We start from the raw sequence: 17243 nt of genomic DNA, 5'->3' as shown, positions 1-17243 counted from the left end.
TTTAATAGATGAATCACTTTGTTTTATGTTTAGAAGGGTGTTTTTTTCAGATTTTTCTTATATTTTGAACTGCAAAATACAAAATAAAATATTCTTTGCCTTTTAGATGGGGGCAGAAGGCACTGATGGTGCTTCTACAGGTCAGCACTCCCGAAAATTAATTAGTTTTACACTCTCAGGTAAGTTTTGCTTATGTTTTTGTCCCTTTAAAGCAGAGCATTACGATTTTTTTAATAGGGAATTCTGTAAAGAATAAAAATCAAATAAATTTGATGGTTCAATTTTAAGTGGAAATTTGAGTGAAATTTAAGAAGAATATCTGATGAAAATAATAGATTGGATCCAGATTGTTTGAGTCAGGAGACTAGAACATTAAAGATAGATGGAAAAAAAGGAAAGAAATAAAAGAAACTGGAGTGAAAATAGAATGACTGCAGGAAGAAAACCCAAGTCCTTTATGAACAAGTATTAGAAGGTGAACAGAGTGAATAGAAAGCAGGAAGAGAAGAGGGTGGAGAAGATGCTTGGAAGGAATTGCCACAGAAGGCTGTGAGTCAGATGCTTATAAGGATTATGAAGAGAGACCCTTGGTCGAATGATGAAGTGAAAAAGACGGTGGATGAGGAGAAATATAAAAGAATGATTTCTGAAATAAATGAGAATTACATAGCCCAATTACATAGCCAGATGTTTTAGCTCAAGTAACAATTATAGATGCAAGTAGTAGTAACAGCCGGGAAGGAGAGCAAGGTAAATGCCTTTGAGAAGCCTGATGCATCTTTCCAGTGCCTGCTATGAGCACAGTTAAGGATCTCTCACCCTCTCTGCCCCCCCCCCAGACTGCTTTGGGTTTATGGATTCAATTTGTTAGTGCTAAAATCTCTCTCTTGTAATTTTGGGTGGTCAAAATGGCTTTCCATTCCTGCTTTAATCTGCAGCAAGATTTTTCATCCTTGAGCAATATATTAGTTATGCCTGTCCCTAGTTTTATTAATTTTTATTAACTTAACAACTCATTAGGTATAATTCCTGGAAGCTTCGATAATCTGTGGTTATTATTTAGATGTATATGGCAACTCCCTCCCTCTCAATGCACAATTATTCCATCCATTTTTTTAAAAAAATACTTGAACACCATGTTTATCTTTGACTGATAGCTGTCCTTATACTTCTGCAAGGTTAGCTTCTTCCCCATTGTGGAAAATGATGCATCAACAAACATTACTAATGGGTACAGCCCACTTTGGGGCTTTTTTCGAACTAAGATGTCATAGTGCTAGTTCATCATTTTGAATGGCTTTGGCATATATGTTCAAACAGTAGGTATGTCCATGAGAAGGTTCAATTTTGCATTCACCAATTCAATGGGATAAACAAATTTAACACAAGCAGTGAATTTTCTGTAGCGGCATTACTCAACATGATATCCTTCAGCTACATGTTCAGCTTTCACAATTCCCTGCTAGTGTGACCAGTAAATCTATATAAAAGCAAAGTGTTATGTTGTTGGAACACTTAATGATAGATTGGAAAAATATTTTTTAGCAAGTATGCTTGATGTACAGGTGGTCCTCGACCTACCACAGTTCGTTTCATGGCCACCAAAAGTTACAGCTGTACTGAAAAAGTGGCTTATGGACTTATTTCACACTTACGATGGTAACAGCATCCCCATGATCACGTGATCAAAATCTACACACCTGGCAGCTGACTCATATTTATGACAGTTTCAGTGCCCTGGAGTCATGTGATCCCCTTTTATGACCTGACAAGCAGAAGAATCCAGATTCACTTAACACGTTACACTAATTTAACAACTACAGTGATTCCCTTAACTGTGGCAAGAAAGGTCATAAAATGGGGCAAAATTCACTTAACAAACGTCTCACTTGACAACAGAAATGTTGAGCTCAATTGTGGTCGTAAGTTGAGGACTACCTATATTTCTTGTATTCTTCTTATTCTCTGTTCTTCTTTTTTTCGCCTTTTCTTTCAAAGATATTCGGGCCATTGGACTTAAAAAAGGAATGTTCTTCAATCCTGACCCTTACCTAAAGATGTCTATTCAGCCTGGAAAAAAGAAAACGTTTCCTACATTTGCACACCACGGGCAGGAAAGGCGGTCCAATATCATCAGTAATACAACTAATCCTATTTGGCATAGAGAGGTAATAAATGGTTTTGAAGAAAACTTAAAGCTGTGGTACGATTACTTGGGCACCAGATTATTATGTTCTTGCTTATAGCTATTGGTTCATGTTAGGTACAGAAGCAGGGTGCAATTTTAGATGATATTTACCTGGACATAAAGTGAAAAGAGAAAGTTTGTAAACCTTTAGAGCTGTTTGTAATCCTGCAGTACATTTACAATATGATCAGAGTTTATTAAGTCCTAATGTTTTTATTGAATATATTGAGGCAACAAATTCACCATCTTTTTTGGTGAAAATATGTGAATGTCTAAAGGGTTAAATTGAGATGCTCCATTCAGTCAGAAAACAATCAAGTGAGAGTTTCAGAGGCCTATTCCCTACTAATCTCCCCTCCACATATACACCTGTTGAGTGACCACCATAGAATTGGCTTTCCGTGACACTGTAGACCTCAGAAAAAGTGGTCTCTTAGGTTGAAATGCGCTATAAATCTATTGCCACCAAAGACTTTGTCTTTTGTAAATTCAAGATAGAGATATAATCTACAAATAGAGAAAATGTCACTTTTCCCAAACTTATTTATCAAACAAAAATCATTGCAAAAACAAGATGTATCATATGGGAGGTTGTAAAGAACTCCAGAGTAATGGCAAAAGATCTATAGGCCATTCTTACATTATCTGATGCCAGTGTTCAAGAATCTAACATATGCAAAACATTGAACCAAGAGGCGTAGTTGTAGGATAATATTGAGGAAGAAACCACTGTTTTCCAGAAAACACATTGCCACCTATTTGAATTTATTAGAGTCTGCCCGGATGATCTAGCAAGCTATTGGAACAATGTTTTGCGCACTGATGAGACAAAATTGGAACTGTTTCATAAACTGTTTATGAAAAATGTTACGTTTGGAGAAAACGAAACACTGCATTCTAACAAGAGTGCCTAATCCTAGTCATGAAACATTGCTGTAAGAGTATTTTAGATTGGTACCACTTTTTAATAACAGAATCTGATAGCTCCCAGTCATTAAGGGAAGATTGGTGACAAAACATAGAATGTTCTTTCTAATGGAGATGTATTTTTTTAACACACCACTAAATTAATGCTTATGTGAAGCCTTTGTGGCTAAATGTTTTCTAATTTTCCTGTTTTAACAATGGTCTCAAACTGTTGCCAATAGATATTTGTGAAATCTGGATTATAGTAATTGATGTTTGTATAGGAATAATTCTTTTAAAGTATTGCTGAACAAATAATAGATATACTTATCTTCATTGCTTTTTTATGAAATATGGATGCATATATATTTTATGTTTGCAGAAATATTCTTTTGTAGCACTTTTGACTGATGTCTTGGAAATCGAAATCAAAGATAAATTTGCCAAAAGTCGTCCTATCATCAAGCGTTTTCTTGGAAAGCTCACTATACCTGTGCAGAGACTATTGGAAAGACATGCAATAGGGTAAATGAATATGTTTTCTTTGTTCATTTTAAACCTATCTGAAGGAAAGGGAAAATTCTTTTCCTTTAAAAGACTTAAATATTTGGTGCCAATTTATTTTATTTACAATTCTTAATTTTTTTCTTATATGTTGTATCATTCTTTCAACACAGTCCCTCATATACCATTTTAACAAGATATTAAAATTAAAATGTGCTGAATTATAAGTCACAGGTTCGTACAGTAGTGTGCAAATTTATTGACAACATTATTGTCTGGCTTCAAATATTTTCAAATATTTTATTGTTGAAAAGATGAGATTAAATTCAGTAAGGTTAGAATGTATATATACTCTCTACAGGTACTTTGTGAGTTCAAAATTATTTTTCCCAATCAACAGTTCAATACATTTCTAAAGTTAATTTGCTTCTTAAACAACTGTATAGAGCAAGGCATTAATCAAACATAGCTGATGTTGAAGTTTAATATGCATTAAGAATCTGTTTGAAGATGTGTTGCTATATAGGGTGAAAAACTAACGTAAAGCATTGTAAGTCACATTGGGAAGGATCATACATTGAAAACTAAAGTGTTAGATAAAATACTTACATAAAAATTCTAGGAAAGGGACATACTAATTAGTAAGAGGCTTTGTAACAGAGAGCATAAAATGCAATACTTACAGTACTTTAATTACGGTACAGATCATAAAGATCACAAAGCAAGTCTAGGCTACTCAGTACCTCCGTAGATTGTCTATTAAGTGTTCTACTGAGATAGGAGGGACCTCACCCAGATCCTCTCTAGGTTAGGATCCTACTGTGATTTTTTCAGAATTGCTGTTGCTCTGCATTTGTGCTGCTTCTGCTTCTCTTTTTGGATCAGTTGCATTCATTAGAGGGATTGAAATAATTCCCATAAGACCTGTGGAATGGCTGCTCCACCAGGTTTGGCACGCAGAGTTTTACTCGGGCACACATTTAATGTACCTTAATTAATTGCTGAATTGCATCTTGTAGATTTACTACACAAGAACGTTAACCAGTTATTTATGTAATATTGTACCACTTTTTATTTAGCATAAGAACATTCCCAGGGAATACCATAGGTCCAATGAATATAAAGTTCAGATCTCCTATCTTTCTACTAGAAAATTAAGAACCTGACTGAGAACATTCTGAAGTTTGTGGAACACTTCACTTTGTTGTCAGTAGGCATCTAATCAGGCACACACTGCCTTGTACACATGCACGTAGATGTGCAACTGTGGTTTAACAAGCACGTTGCTGTTTAGTAAGTGAAATGCCACTGTGGATCTCTTCTCTGAAATTGTGAAACATCTGCAACCACTCAAAGGCTTGGCGCGATTCCTTCAAGATCTTCTTGAGGACTTTTGGGCATGTGTACATATTGCCTGTCCTGAGTTCTACAACATTTCTATTTCATCACAGTGTTGTCATGCTGTTGCATGACTATTAAGAATCAAACCAGCTTGTAAACAAATGGCTCCTTTCCCACAGATTTTCTCAGCAATATAATACGTTGCATATATGGAGAAAGACAAATTCAGTTTGAAAACAGTTATCAGCTTTTCCCAAGTGATGTTGATGCAGGTAAGAAAAATACATTGCAGATTTGAAAAGAAAGAACAGGTTACTTAAGCTATGTTGGCCTACAAAATGAGTATTCCACAGAGCCAGTTAGATGCTGTGGTTTTCTAAAACATTCAGGATTCTTCATTAAACTTTGGTCAAAGTTTTAGCAGGAAAATACTATGCTGATGCCCTAAAAAGTAAAGTTTCTAAAATTTCAAACTTTTTTTCATGTTATATTTTTTGCTTCAGCAACTATATTCTAAACTAGAATTCAAAATTGTGCTGTGCTAGTCAAATAGATGTGTTTTTAATAAATTTGCACACTACTGAATGCTACAGTATAATTATTAATTAGGAAAAAATTGAGATATTATTTAATCATTCACAAGAGGTTAAGATCTGGAATGTTTACCTTGGAGATCTTTTTACTTAGAACTGTTTGCTAGAATATTATTATGATCTGCACGCTGATGCTGGTGACTTCTTCCAGCACAGTATTTTTAATATTGAAATATTCATTAATAAGACCTGACTGGATTCTAACTAGGTTCATGTTTAAAAAAGAGATTAATGGGAAGAGTTTCTTACATATTCATAAAATGCTTTCTCGATATCAGTGAGTTCCGTCTGGTTTGTAGATTTTGGCTGCCATCTTGTGGTCAACATGAAATTGCTCCGTGAGGTACTGGGTGTTTCACTTTGAAAATACTGCACATTTTGAATGTATTGTACATGTACATTGATTTTTATATATATATAAAAATCACATTCTGTTCAAGTTTGCATTGAACAGCTCATTGCAGTACAGTACAAACCATCTTCTGGAAAAATCAAGAACTGCTCAGAAATATTATTATTTATATAATAATATATAAACTAAATATATACATCTTTACCCTGATATCAACATTTATTCAAGGCAAGGTATATTAATGGTATTTGAGAACTTAAGTCATCCAGTAAAAGGTAGTAATGGCTTAGTCCAGGGGTGTCCAAACTTGGGAACTTTAAGACTTGTGGACTTCAACTGTCAGAATTCCCCAGCCAGCCATGCTGGCTGGGGAATTCTGGGAGTTGAAGTCCACAAGTCTTAAAGTTCCCAAGTTTGGACACCCCTGGCTTAGTCTGTCTCCCACAGTTTTTAGACTTGATCATAGAGTTGTTATCTTTAGAAGAAGCTCTAATACAAATGCCTTGAGAGAATTCCTTGTTGGGAATGTGGAAAAATGTCAGAATCAGGGATTGTTAAATGGCTAAGTATCTTGTTAAATATTATGCTTTTCACTAAGATTGAATTAAATAAAATATTGGTATTACTGTTGGTCATATGGACAAGAAAAATATGCATGTTAAATTCTGTATCTAAAATAAAATGTGTAATGTTTAGATGAGGAAATGATAAATATCTTTATTACAGCCATGGGCAAGGGGATGTTTATACAAGATGATGAAACATTCAATTATACAACCTATTTTTAAAAAGTTATTTAAAAATGTATTGATTAATTCATTCATTTTGGCATTTTTTCTTTTCTATGTTATAAGAAGGTAGAGTGTTTGAATTAATGCTTCATGAAATTTTCAATGGTTAAATTTGTTTCACATAAGAATGTATTGTGTGTGCTAGATGCAAATATCAAATTATTTTGATTGGTTTTATCTTTTTATATCTGTCATTCTCCTTTATTTTGTGCTTGTTCTTTCAACAAAGTTTTTATTGCCAATTATATATCTAACCCAATCAAATATTACAAAATATATGTGTAGTATGATCAACAGGTATCAGCCTCTGGTCAAGCCTGTCTTTGTTCAAAAGCTAAGCAGGATCAGCCCTTTAATAGTAGGATTTGACATCATTGTTAACTGCAACCTGGATTAAGAAACTAAAAACCAGGATAACAACTACAGGAAGGCAAGATACTTCCATAACTGACACCAAGGGAATGGTATGGATGTGCCCAGCTAATTATTGGGTCTACTCAAGGGCATGTTTTACTTTTTTAGCATAGCATTATACTGTAAGAGAGCCAGTTTGGTGTGGGGGTTAAAGTATAGGTTAGAAATCAGGGGACTGTAAGTTCTAGCCTTTAGGCACAAAGCCAGCTGGATGACTTTGGGTAGTCACATTCTCTCAGGCCCTAGGAAGGAGGTAGTGGGAAAATGCAGGGCCAAATCCAGGCAGTTACTAGGAGTCGACAATTACTTGAGGGAAGGAGAGAGGAAGAGATATAGGTACAAGTGTACGCACATGAGAGAGAGAGTGTGTGTGAGAGAGGGTTGTAGTGATCCTTTCTTGTCTCTTACTTTGAATCCCCACCACCACCAAAAAAGAAGGAACATGTTGAATTATTGCGAAGATAACCAGGTTCTCTGTCTTGCCATGCTTTATTGGTAGGCACTAAAACCTCCTGTACAACACAGCAACACAGCCCTAATGGGGTTTTCATAGTGGGAAAACAGATTTCTCTGAGACTATAATGGATCTGGATCCAATATAATCATCATCCTCCTCCTCCTCCTCCTCCTCCTCCTCCTCCTCCTCCTCCTCCTCCTCCTCCTCCTCCTCCTCCTCCTCCTCCTCCTCCTCCTCCTCCTCCTCCTCCTCCTCCTCCTCCTCCATAAAAAGCATCTTGTATGTTTACTATGCATGAAAATGGAGGCTAGGGAAGCTAGGAATTCTTCAGCTGAAGTTTTATTTGAATTTGAGAAGAACTTGGTGAAAATCATCTTTATTTTCCTGAGGAGCCATTACTGCATGAAATCCTGATGCTTGTTACTGAGTTGCAAGTTCTGAGAATACACAAGTATCTCCAATGACACGTGCATATTAGTCTACTTTGGTGACATTATCCTCAGTTGGATCAGTGTATCTTTTTTGTTAGTACAGGAATTTTAACACTGAAAAATAAAATTATTGGCCCAGTCAGAAAGTATTCTCTTCACTATAAGCTTTGTATTCTTGTATGCTCCTTTCCTCCTAAGTCCAGCAAATGGGGTGATGGAGGTATGTGACACATCTGGGAAATATCCCCATTTCCCTCAGCTAGTTAAAACATATTGAAAGTTACAGAAAGCAGAATGGAAATATTCATACACGATTCCCTTTTGCAGAGATCAGGTTCTCAGTTATAACCTTGGTAGAAGGCTACCGGCAGACCATGTGAGTGGATGTCTTCAGTTCAAGGTAGAGATTACATCTTCTCTTCATGAAGGTAAGATTTTGAAGTATCTACAAACATGTTTGTTGTTTTATGACTGAATAGTGTTCACAGAATGTTAGGATGAATTTTGATTAATTTGGATTTTTAACATTGGAATTTAATGAATATGGCAATGGTGTTTTCTAAGAAGCTTTTAGGAATGAAGTGACAATAAAGATGCTAGAGCAGTGATGGATAACCTTTTTGTCCTTGTGTGCTAAAAGTGCATGCACATGCGTGCACCCATAATGTGCACACCCCTGCGCATGCATGTGCGACTCCCCCACACCCCACACCCCCTTGCATGCATGCGCTCCCCCTCACATGTGCTCCCCCTCACATGTCCCGCCCCTGCACATGCACACGTATCCCCTGTGCATGCCACATACACCTGCACGAGACCTCCGCATGTGCGTCTCAGGTGCGCCTTGTGCATGCGCAGCAGAGACCAGAAAACCAGCTGGCTGGTGGGAGGTGCGCACGTGCCTGCAGACAGGGCTCTGATTGCCACAGGTTGGCCATCACGGTGCTAGATCATTACTGGAGAAAGACAAGAGTCTACATTATAGAGATATGGGTAGGAAAAAACATATTTTTTTGGCTGTGAAGTCTGTAAAATGCCAGCTAGCAACTATTTTTATTGTAACTTGGACCTTGAGTCTGATGAATGGCTGCTGTGAAGAATCTAAGCATTTTAGATAAAGTTGCTGAGATTCACTCAGAGTTACATCTTAGTTGGGGAGATTCTTGTACTTGGCTAAGAGCAGGATGTTGCCATGTTATTTGGGAGAAGGTTGAACCTGTGAGGCTTAAGAAAATAGATTGGTCCTCTGTGGTGTTAATGCTGCCCCCTGTATGTTGCATCCTTGCTCTTCTTCCTTCTATAGTCCCTGTATATCCTTATTTGAGATGTCATTTTATATCAGTTCTTTTAATTAGTTTTATAATCTTTCATTAACGTTTCCTGTTTTGAAAGTTATTTATAGTATTTCAATGGTAGGCATTTTAACAGACTTTGTACTTGCTAATTGGTCTACCTAATTAAAATCATTCTGTTGTCTAATCATTCTTATAGCAATTACTGTTAATAAGTTCTGTACATTCCTTGCTTTCCATTAGAATTAATGCTCCCAAATTTTCCGATATTTACAATGAATTAATAAAAAGAATATTAAGATTATAACGTCTCATAGATGGAAACTTATCCTCCCATCTCTCTCTTTCTCCCTCCCCCCCCTCTCTTAAATTATTCTGTTAAATATCATGCATTTTATGGTAAGAATTTGGTCTTTCTTAATTAATCTATGTGCATTCAAAGGATGCCCAACTGGTTTTTATATCATGATACAAAACCTCTTTTTTTTAATGAAAAAGCAAGTTAATATTTAATATTTGAGCTGTTTAGTAGGTGCTGCTGAGGAAAATGTGCTCAGAATTTGAGGATTCCATTTTCCATTTATGATTTTATTTGCAAAGGATTATTCTTTATATGATCCTAAGTTACATATTCAAGATCTTCTGTTTTAATTTCTTCTTTCTTCCTCAATTATTATTTACCTACTAGAAACTTCTGTCTGCATCCAAAAGTGTATTTGGTTAAGGATGTGCAAACTGATTTTGTAGCTTAAGAAAGTCCCTGTAAAGTGATCAAAACCAAACCATGAATCTTAAAACAATTGCATTGTTCCTGCTTCTCCTTAAAATGTTAGAATTGAAAAAAATGAAGTAGGTCAAGTTTGTTTCCTAATCACACTAAAGTAATTTGTTATTTGTGGCCTCTGTTGCCTTTTAGGGAACCATATTTATGTGGATATGCTGGTACTGCATGCAACTAATTATATAATTGTTATGTATGAGAATAAAGTAGTGTGGTAGCCCAATATAAGCACTTTCTCCATATTCAATTATAGCTACCAGATTACTTGGAGCTGTGATGATCCTTCATATACTCTTCACCATTCTCTCATGTCTACTGCTGCCTCCCCACTGTAGCAGACATAATGCAGTTCTCAGGGGCTTTCTAATCATTGTGCTTTGTTGTCTATTACTCTGAAACTTGGCAGCCTGCAATTTTTCTATAAGTAAACCTAATTCTGTTGAAAAAAGAGAATTTACTATTATGTGTCTTTAAAGGTGCTTTTTCAAGAGGCAACTGGAGTTTCTGGTTTTTCTTTGAAGATGTTTCACTTCTCATCCAAAAAGAGCTGAAGAAGCTTCTTGGATGAGAAGCGAAACATCAAAGAAAAACCAGAAACTCCAGTTGCCTCTTGAAAAAGCATCTTTGGGACAACCATGCCCTGGATGACTGAGAATCTCCATAGTTACTATTATGTGTTGCTCCAACATTAATTGATGGGAGGTATGTCTCATTTTGGATTGGAGTCTGAGATGAAGCACAATGTATTGAATGGAGCTCCACTTGAAATCATGTTCAATGCATAATTGTAGAATATTTCCTAAAAGGAGATTTAGGGAAATGTTAAATGAAAGTCAGCGGTATAGTTCTGTACACAGAACTGTTTCCAGGGCTGCTTCTGTCTCGTACAAACCACTTGGGCCCTCAAAATCTATTAAAAAATAGTGCCAAGAACTGGAGAATGATCTGAAGACTTGTGGTAGATGCAAAGAAAGGAATAAGTATCAGCATAGATAGCAGTAAAAATCTATTCACATGATGTTATATTTCATCCAACGTACTTCATGTATAACCTCTGTGCTCAGAATTTGAGGATTTCCTCTTTAAATTCTTCATTCAAGACTGAGAGCTTAGAAATCCAATGCATTCTGTTCTGACAAAGTGCTGTACTGAGGTTGTCAGTTAGAGAATTAAGTATAAACATGATTATGAATACATGAAATGAATACAAATACAAGGGAATATTAGAACAGGGATGGTAGGCATGCTGGTGCGCTTATGCATGCCCCTTAAGGTTCACAATTAAGACGCATGCATCAGTTTCACTAATCAGCCTTTTGTCTTTTCTTTGTAGATGCTTCACCAGAAACTGTAGGAACCCTTCTTGGAGTAAATTCTGTCAATGGGGACTTAGGAAGTCCTTCTGATGATGAGGATATACCTGCAGGGCCTCATGATACACATCCACTTTTTTCAAATGGCCCAATTCTTGAAGACTCGTCTGGACATGCCATCTTGCGGCATTCCTTTAGGACTAGTACTACTTCGGAAACAGATCAAGAGGATTCAGCCTCTACAACGTCAAGGTCCTCAGTTCCCAGGGGCCGCCAGGACTCCTTGAATGACTACCTAGATGCAATAGAACAAAATAATCTTCCTAGATCTGGGACCTCTGCTTGTAATGAACGTACTATTGGGGCATCCCCAAAATTGAAGAGTAGCTTTCCTACTGATACACGACTTAATGCTATGCTTCACATTGATTCTGATGAAGAGGAACATGAATTCCATCAAAGTTTGGGTTTCCAGTCATCAGTGGATGATGACGGTGGTGGTTTGATTATGCTAAATGGTACTACTAGAAATGATGAATCAGCTTTCTTAAATGGCTCCTCAAGCCAAGTAACACAAAGCCAAGTCTCTGAAGAAATTGTGACAGCGCCTGATGTAGAAATACCTCCGCAATCTTCCTGTTGTCAGGAGGAGATGTCCAATGGGCCTGCTGAATTGGAGACAGCAGGACAAGAAACTGAAACTCCTCAGAATTCTCAGGATGATTGTCTAGAAGATTCAGCAAGCAATACCATTTCTGTACCTCAGGAGGCAGAACAACCCATGTCTGGTGCGGATCCTGGAACTTCTGAGTCAGTTTCTGGGAGCAAAAGGGAAATCAGGGAAGCTGAATCTATTGATCAAGGATCAGAACCTTCTCAGATTTCATCAGAGACCGAGCAAAGTGATGCTGCTCATACAGAGAGTGTTAGTGAATCAAGCACCAAGCCAGAGGGAGAAAGTGACATAGAAGGGGCTGATGGCTCTTGCAATGAAGGCACAGCTACCCAACTCTCCTCTGTTGACACTTGCTGCTCTTCCCTTGAAAGCAATCGCTTTCCCGAGACTCCAGCCTTTTCTTCTCAGGAGGAAGAAGAGGGTGCCTGCGCAGCAGAGGCGTCCAGCAGTGAGCCAGAAACTCAGGACACTGTGTGCACTCAGGCCTTTTTACCTGCAGTGCACTTACCAAGCACTCAGGAGGAAGGCCAGTTGTTTGAATATGGGCTCCCAGATGGTGATGACTCAGAAGAGATATGGCAGAGGAGACAGAACCTGCAGGCAGCAGCTGCACATAACCACTCTCAAGAGGAAGATATGAGAGGCGCATCAGCATCATGTGAAGGAGCTGCTTCACAGGAGGCTGGAGCTAGTGGAGGTAATCAGCACTAAAGAATGGCAGTAAGATGATTGATAACTTACCTACCTTCGTTCCATGATTGATTATATTTACCTTGGCAAGCTAGTTTAATTTTTAATTTTGAAAAATATAGTCCAAATATGAAACACTGGTTTGCATAGCAACACCAGTATTTTCCCAATCTGTTTATTCTTAATCCCTGTGCAAGGACTGTAAGAATCTACTGACAAAACTGCATGAGCGTAACAATCCAGGCAGGATTTGGTGTACTGTGGTTTTGCTGCAGATCATTTTAAAGCGTCATGAAGGATTTTTATTTACACTATTTAGTGCTGTCTAGTCATTCAAACACTGAATGGCCTTTGTTTTCCATTGAAGAAAGCAGGCAAGCTAAGTTGGTCAAGGAATTGGGCTAGACATCCTTCCTCTGCTTGGTGCCCCAGGGAAGGCTGGTATTACAATTTCCAGATTTTTCAAACAAGTTGGTTGGGAATTCTGAGAATTATATTCCCAACCAATCTTGAACTCACCAGACCTCAGGCTTAGGAGGAACTTCCACTTCCTCTCTGTGACCAGTCATCTTCTGTTTCTTTAAAAGTTGAAGGTAGACTATGGCAGAACCAAGTTTAATTGGTCAGAAGTTCCATAATTTCTTCATAGCGTATTCTGAAATAAATAAAAATTAAAATCTTGTCACCCCTCTCCCCAAATGATAACCTTGAGTTCTTGTACTGAGATAATACATTCTTTTCTTGGCAACATAACACTATAGACATACCGAGGGACAATTATTATTTTCTTCTCTCATTTACTCAAAGGACCATTTAATTATCCACAATTAAAAACAATAAGACATAGGATTTAAGTTGTTTCTATTCAGGGACGCATTCGTAAAATCCTCCTTGGGTGCTAAATTACAGAAAGATTATCACAAGAGTTACCAGTGCATTCTCTGACTTCTTTTGACTTCTTCTTTCTACTGATTGCTGCTTTTCCTTTATCTTCTTTGTTCACACTCTCCTGTCCATTAAAAGAGCTGTAAAAATCAAGTTGTTTCCTCAGGGGCTGAGCTAGGACATTGTAGGACACCATTTCTAAATTTGAATCACTTTACTAATTTTTCTTTGCCTCCTTCCAACATGCCTCCTGCTTTTGTGTTCTCTAAAATTATTACTCTATTATTGTCATCTTTTTAAGCTGCTCAGAATCCTGTGTACAAATAGTAAATATTGTACATGTATTGATGGAAAGTTTACACCGTATTTCTTTTGGATTTTAGGTTCTCAGCCTGATGGTCCTCAGCCTCTGAGAACTCTTCCCTCAGTTCGTCAGGATGTTAGTCGTTATCAAAGAGTGGATGAAGCTTTGCCACCAAGTGAGGAACTTTTTCTGTTTTAATTAAAAATATAGAGAATACAGATTACATGAAGGTGTACTTTTATTTTTTCAAGCACACCCAGAAGAATTTGAAGTAGCAGTAATCGGATCCCTGTTTAAAAAAATAGATTGTGTGCTTCACCTTCTTTCTTTTTTTCTCCCTAGAGATGGTGCTGCTGTGAGGTCCTTTTAACTGGGAATGGAATTATATTATAGATGGTCCTCATTTAAAGACCACTCTTTCAACAACTGTTTGAATCTGTGACACTGCTGAATGAATGGTGGTTAAGTTCACTCTAGAATTTCCAGACAGTGCAGTGCTGCCTGCAGACATATGATTGCAATCCAGGCACTTAGCAACCAGCCTGGATTTCCAATCATGTCCTGCAATGACATGATTGTGATTTGCAACTTTCTCTGCTGGCTTCCACAAGCAAAGTCAATGGAAAAGTCAGTTGGAAGTCACGGCCATTTGAGGCCCTTGTTTAACAACTGTAACTGGGGATTATCAGAGCTGCCATTTCTAAGCACTAAAGTCACATGACAACACACTTTATGAGTGCATTGCTTTGCAATGTAAGTTTCGTTATTAACTGAGGATCACCTGTATAGAGAAATATACCTGGCATAAACTAGGTCCCTGCCTAAGTCATGGTTAACTATTCTGGCAGACAACTTTCAGGCGGTTCCTTTCAAGCTAAGATGCCAGGACATTCTACATACAAGATATATTTTGCAACTCCTCTGCAATTAATAGTCCTAAATTGTGTGTTAAGGTGCAAGATATCTACATTAAATAACTAAAGACTTCTATAAACCCAAAATACTGAAAAGGGTGCCTCTCACTTTGTATTTTGTTGCTCTGTCTCCACTCTCTATATGTGTCACAGTATGGCACATATCTATGGCCATGATAAGCTGAACTGTCAATGTATGTACTTAAAAATAATTGAATGAATAGATAGACAAATAAAGTGAGATATTCACTGTCCAATAGAAAACATTGCTTTAAGTTGTTAAAATCCTTATGTTTTGTGATACATCTTCTTATCTTAGATTGGGAAGCACGTATTGACAGTCATGGGAGAATATTCTATGTGGACCATGTTAATAGAACCACAACGTGGCAAAGGCCCACAGGTCCACCAGCCCAGCAAATCCTTCAACGTTCCAACTCCATACAGCAGATGGAGCAATTGAATCGCCGGTGAGAAATTTTCAAATTTTTGTATTATCTGCAATACAAATGAAATAAAGTGCAAAACGTCATCACTATGAATTTACACAACTCCCTTGAATTAAACAAATGTAGAAATATTCATCTTATTCTTCATAGCTTGCATCATACCAAATATCAATATTAGCTAAGAAACTATTTCACATTCTGTGGGAAAAAAAGCATTAAAACTGTGCAGCCACAGTTGAGTGCAAAAATGGGGGACTGATGGAGAATTTAATAAATATAATATTGAAAAATTATTATAATAGTTATTGTAATATGGTTTGGCACCTATAAAGATGAAATGTTTCCAGAATTTCAAATAGTTGCTGAATTAAAAGTCATAAGGACAATCTACCTGTATAGCAGTGACGTGTGGTGAGGTTTATGACTGGTGAGGCTGGTGACGTCATCAAACCGCGTGGTTGCTCCGATCGCAGGGGCGCAGCCCAAACGGAGAAGTTTTTCTTCTCAGAAATGTCAGAAAGGGACAGACAGGCTGCCGCAGCTCCACTGAGAAAACATTTCTGAGAAGAGAAACTTCTCCTTTCTCCTCCTTCCCCCCCCTTCTAGCACTGATGATGTTACCTAGGCATTTTTTGCATTGGGCGAGCCCGGGATTCTTGCAAGGGGAATGGGACCACGTGTGCAGGCGGCTCCTCAGCAGCGCACAGCCTCAGATTAGCACAGCCGCAATCCCCTTCCCCTGCACACGTGGTCCCATTCCCCTCCTTCCTAAGCCAACATGAAGGGGACCGCGGCTGCGCTGATCTGAGGCTGGCATTGAGGAGCCGCCTGCACACGTGGTCCCATTCCCCTTGCAAGGATCCCAGGCTCGCCCGATGCAAAAAATGCCTAGGTAACATCATCAGTGCTAGAAGGGAATGGGCAGGGAGAAGGAGGAGAAAGGAGAAGTTTCTCTTCTCAGAAATGTCCGAAAGGGACAGACAGGCTGCTGCAGCTCCACTGAGAAGACATTTCTGAGAAGAGAAACTTCTCCTTTCTCCTCCTTCCCCCCACCCCCCTCTAGCACTGATGATGTTACCTAGGCATTTTTTGCATCGGGCAAGCCCGGGATCCTTGCAAGGGGAATGGGACTACGTGTGCAGGCAGCTCCTCAGCAGCGCACAGCCTCAGATTAGCACAGCCGTGATCCCCTTCCCCTGCACACGTGGTCCCATTCCCCTCCTTCCTAAGCCAACATGAAGGGGACCGCAGCTGCGCTGATCTGAGGCTGGCCTTGAGGAGCTGCCTGCACACGTGGTCCCATTCCCCTTGCAAGGATCCCGGGCTCGCCCGATGCAAAAAATGGCGAGATCGGCACACTTGGGGCTGCTGCTGAGATGTCCAGGGAGGCTAAACCAAGCCGCGCGCCTCTCCCAGCCACTTTCACAGCTTCCCGGAGTATTTTTTTTTGTTTTCATGATGAGAGCGGTGAGGCTCTGCCTCCCCTGCCTCTCCTGACTGCACGTCACTGTTGTATAGATTGGGGAACAATGCATGGCACATATAAGAGTGGAAGTGTGGAAAGTAAATAACTGCTCATGGTTCAGAATTGCAACTTTCACAATGACTGTCAACAGTAACAACTATTAGCCATGTTCCTTATAGGATTGGCTAGATATATTATTTTCCATTATTGTTTCCAAATACTAGTGTTTGGAAAAGCATACCTAAAATTATGAGAGGGATTATTGTGTGGAAACAAACAAACCCAAACTCCCAGATTTTAGGTATACAATCATAATGTTTTTGCAGCATTTTACTCAGAACAAAAATCAATAACAAGGCAATGTCTGACCTGAAATTTGGAACAAACAGAAAATGTACTATGAAGGATAAAGAAAAAAAAACAAGAAGCATGGACACAAGTTTGTAGTTAATAAATGTCTTATAATGCGGTGCTTGAAATAGTTTAAGATGAGGAAG

At 38.2% G+C, this 17243-nt stretch overlaps 1 protein-coding gene across 10 annotated transcripts in view; it reads left to right on the top strand.

Moving 5' to 3' along the window:
* Positions 1-17243, top strand: part of HECW2 (HECT, C2 and WW domain containing E3 ubiquitin protein ligase 2) — a 170709-nt gene that overhangs the window by 93714 nt on the left and 59752 nt on the right. For all 10 annotated transcript variants that reach the window (XM_081944322.1, XM_081944321.1, XM_081944324.1 and 7 more), the window contains 7 exons: positions 107-179; positions 1999-2168; positions 3477-3619; positions 8305-8405; positions 11384-12736; positions 13998-14093; positions 15152-15302. In XM_081944322.1, the coding sequence (XP_081800448.1) occupies positions 107-179; positions 1999-2168; positions 3477-3619; positions 8305-8405; positions 11384-12736; positions 13998-14093; positions 15152-15302 (2087 nt within the window). The remainder of the gene's footprint in view (positions 1-106; positions 180-1998; positions 2169-3476; positions 3620-8304; positions 8406-11383; positions 12737-13997; positions 14094-15151; positions 15303-17243) is intronic.

This window comes from Natrix helvetica, assembly GCF_964273705.1.
Source record: "Natrix helvetica genome assembly, chromosome: 1".
NCBI lineage: Eukaryota > Metazoa > Chordata > Lepidosauria > Squamata > Natricidae > Natrix > Natrix helvetica.
This window is presented reverse-complemented; position numbering and strand designations above follow the sequence as displayed.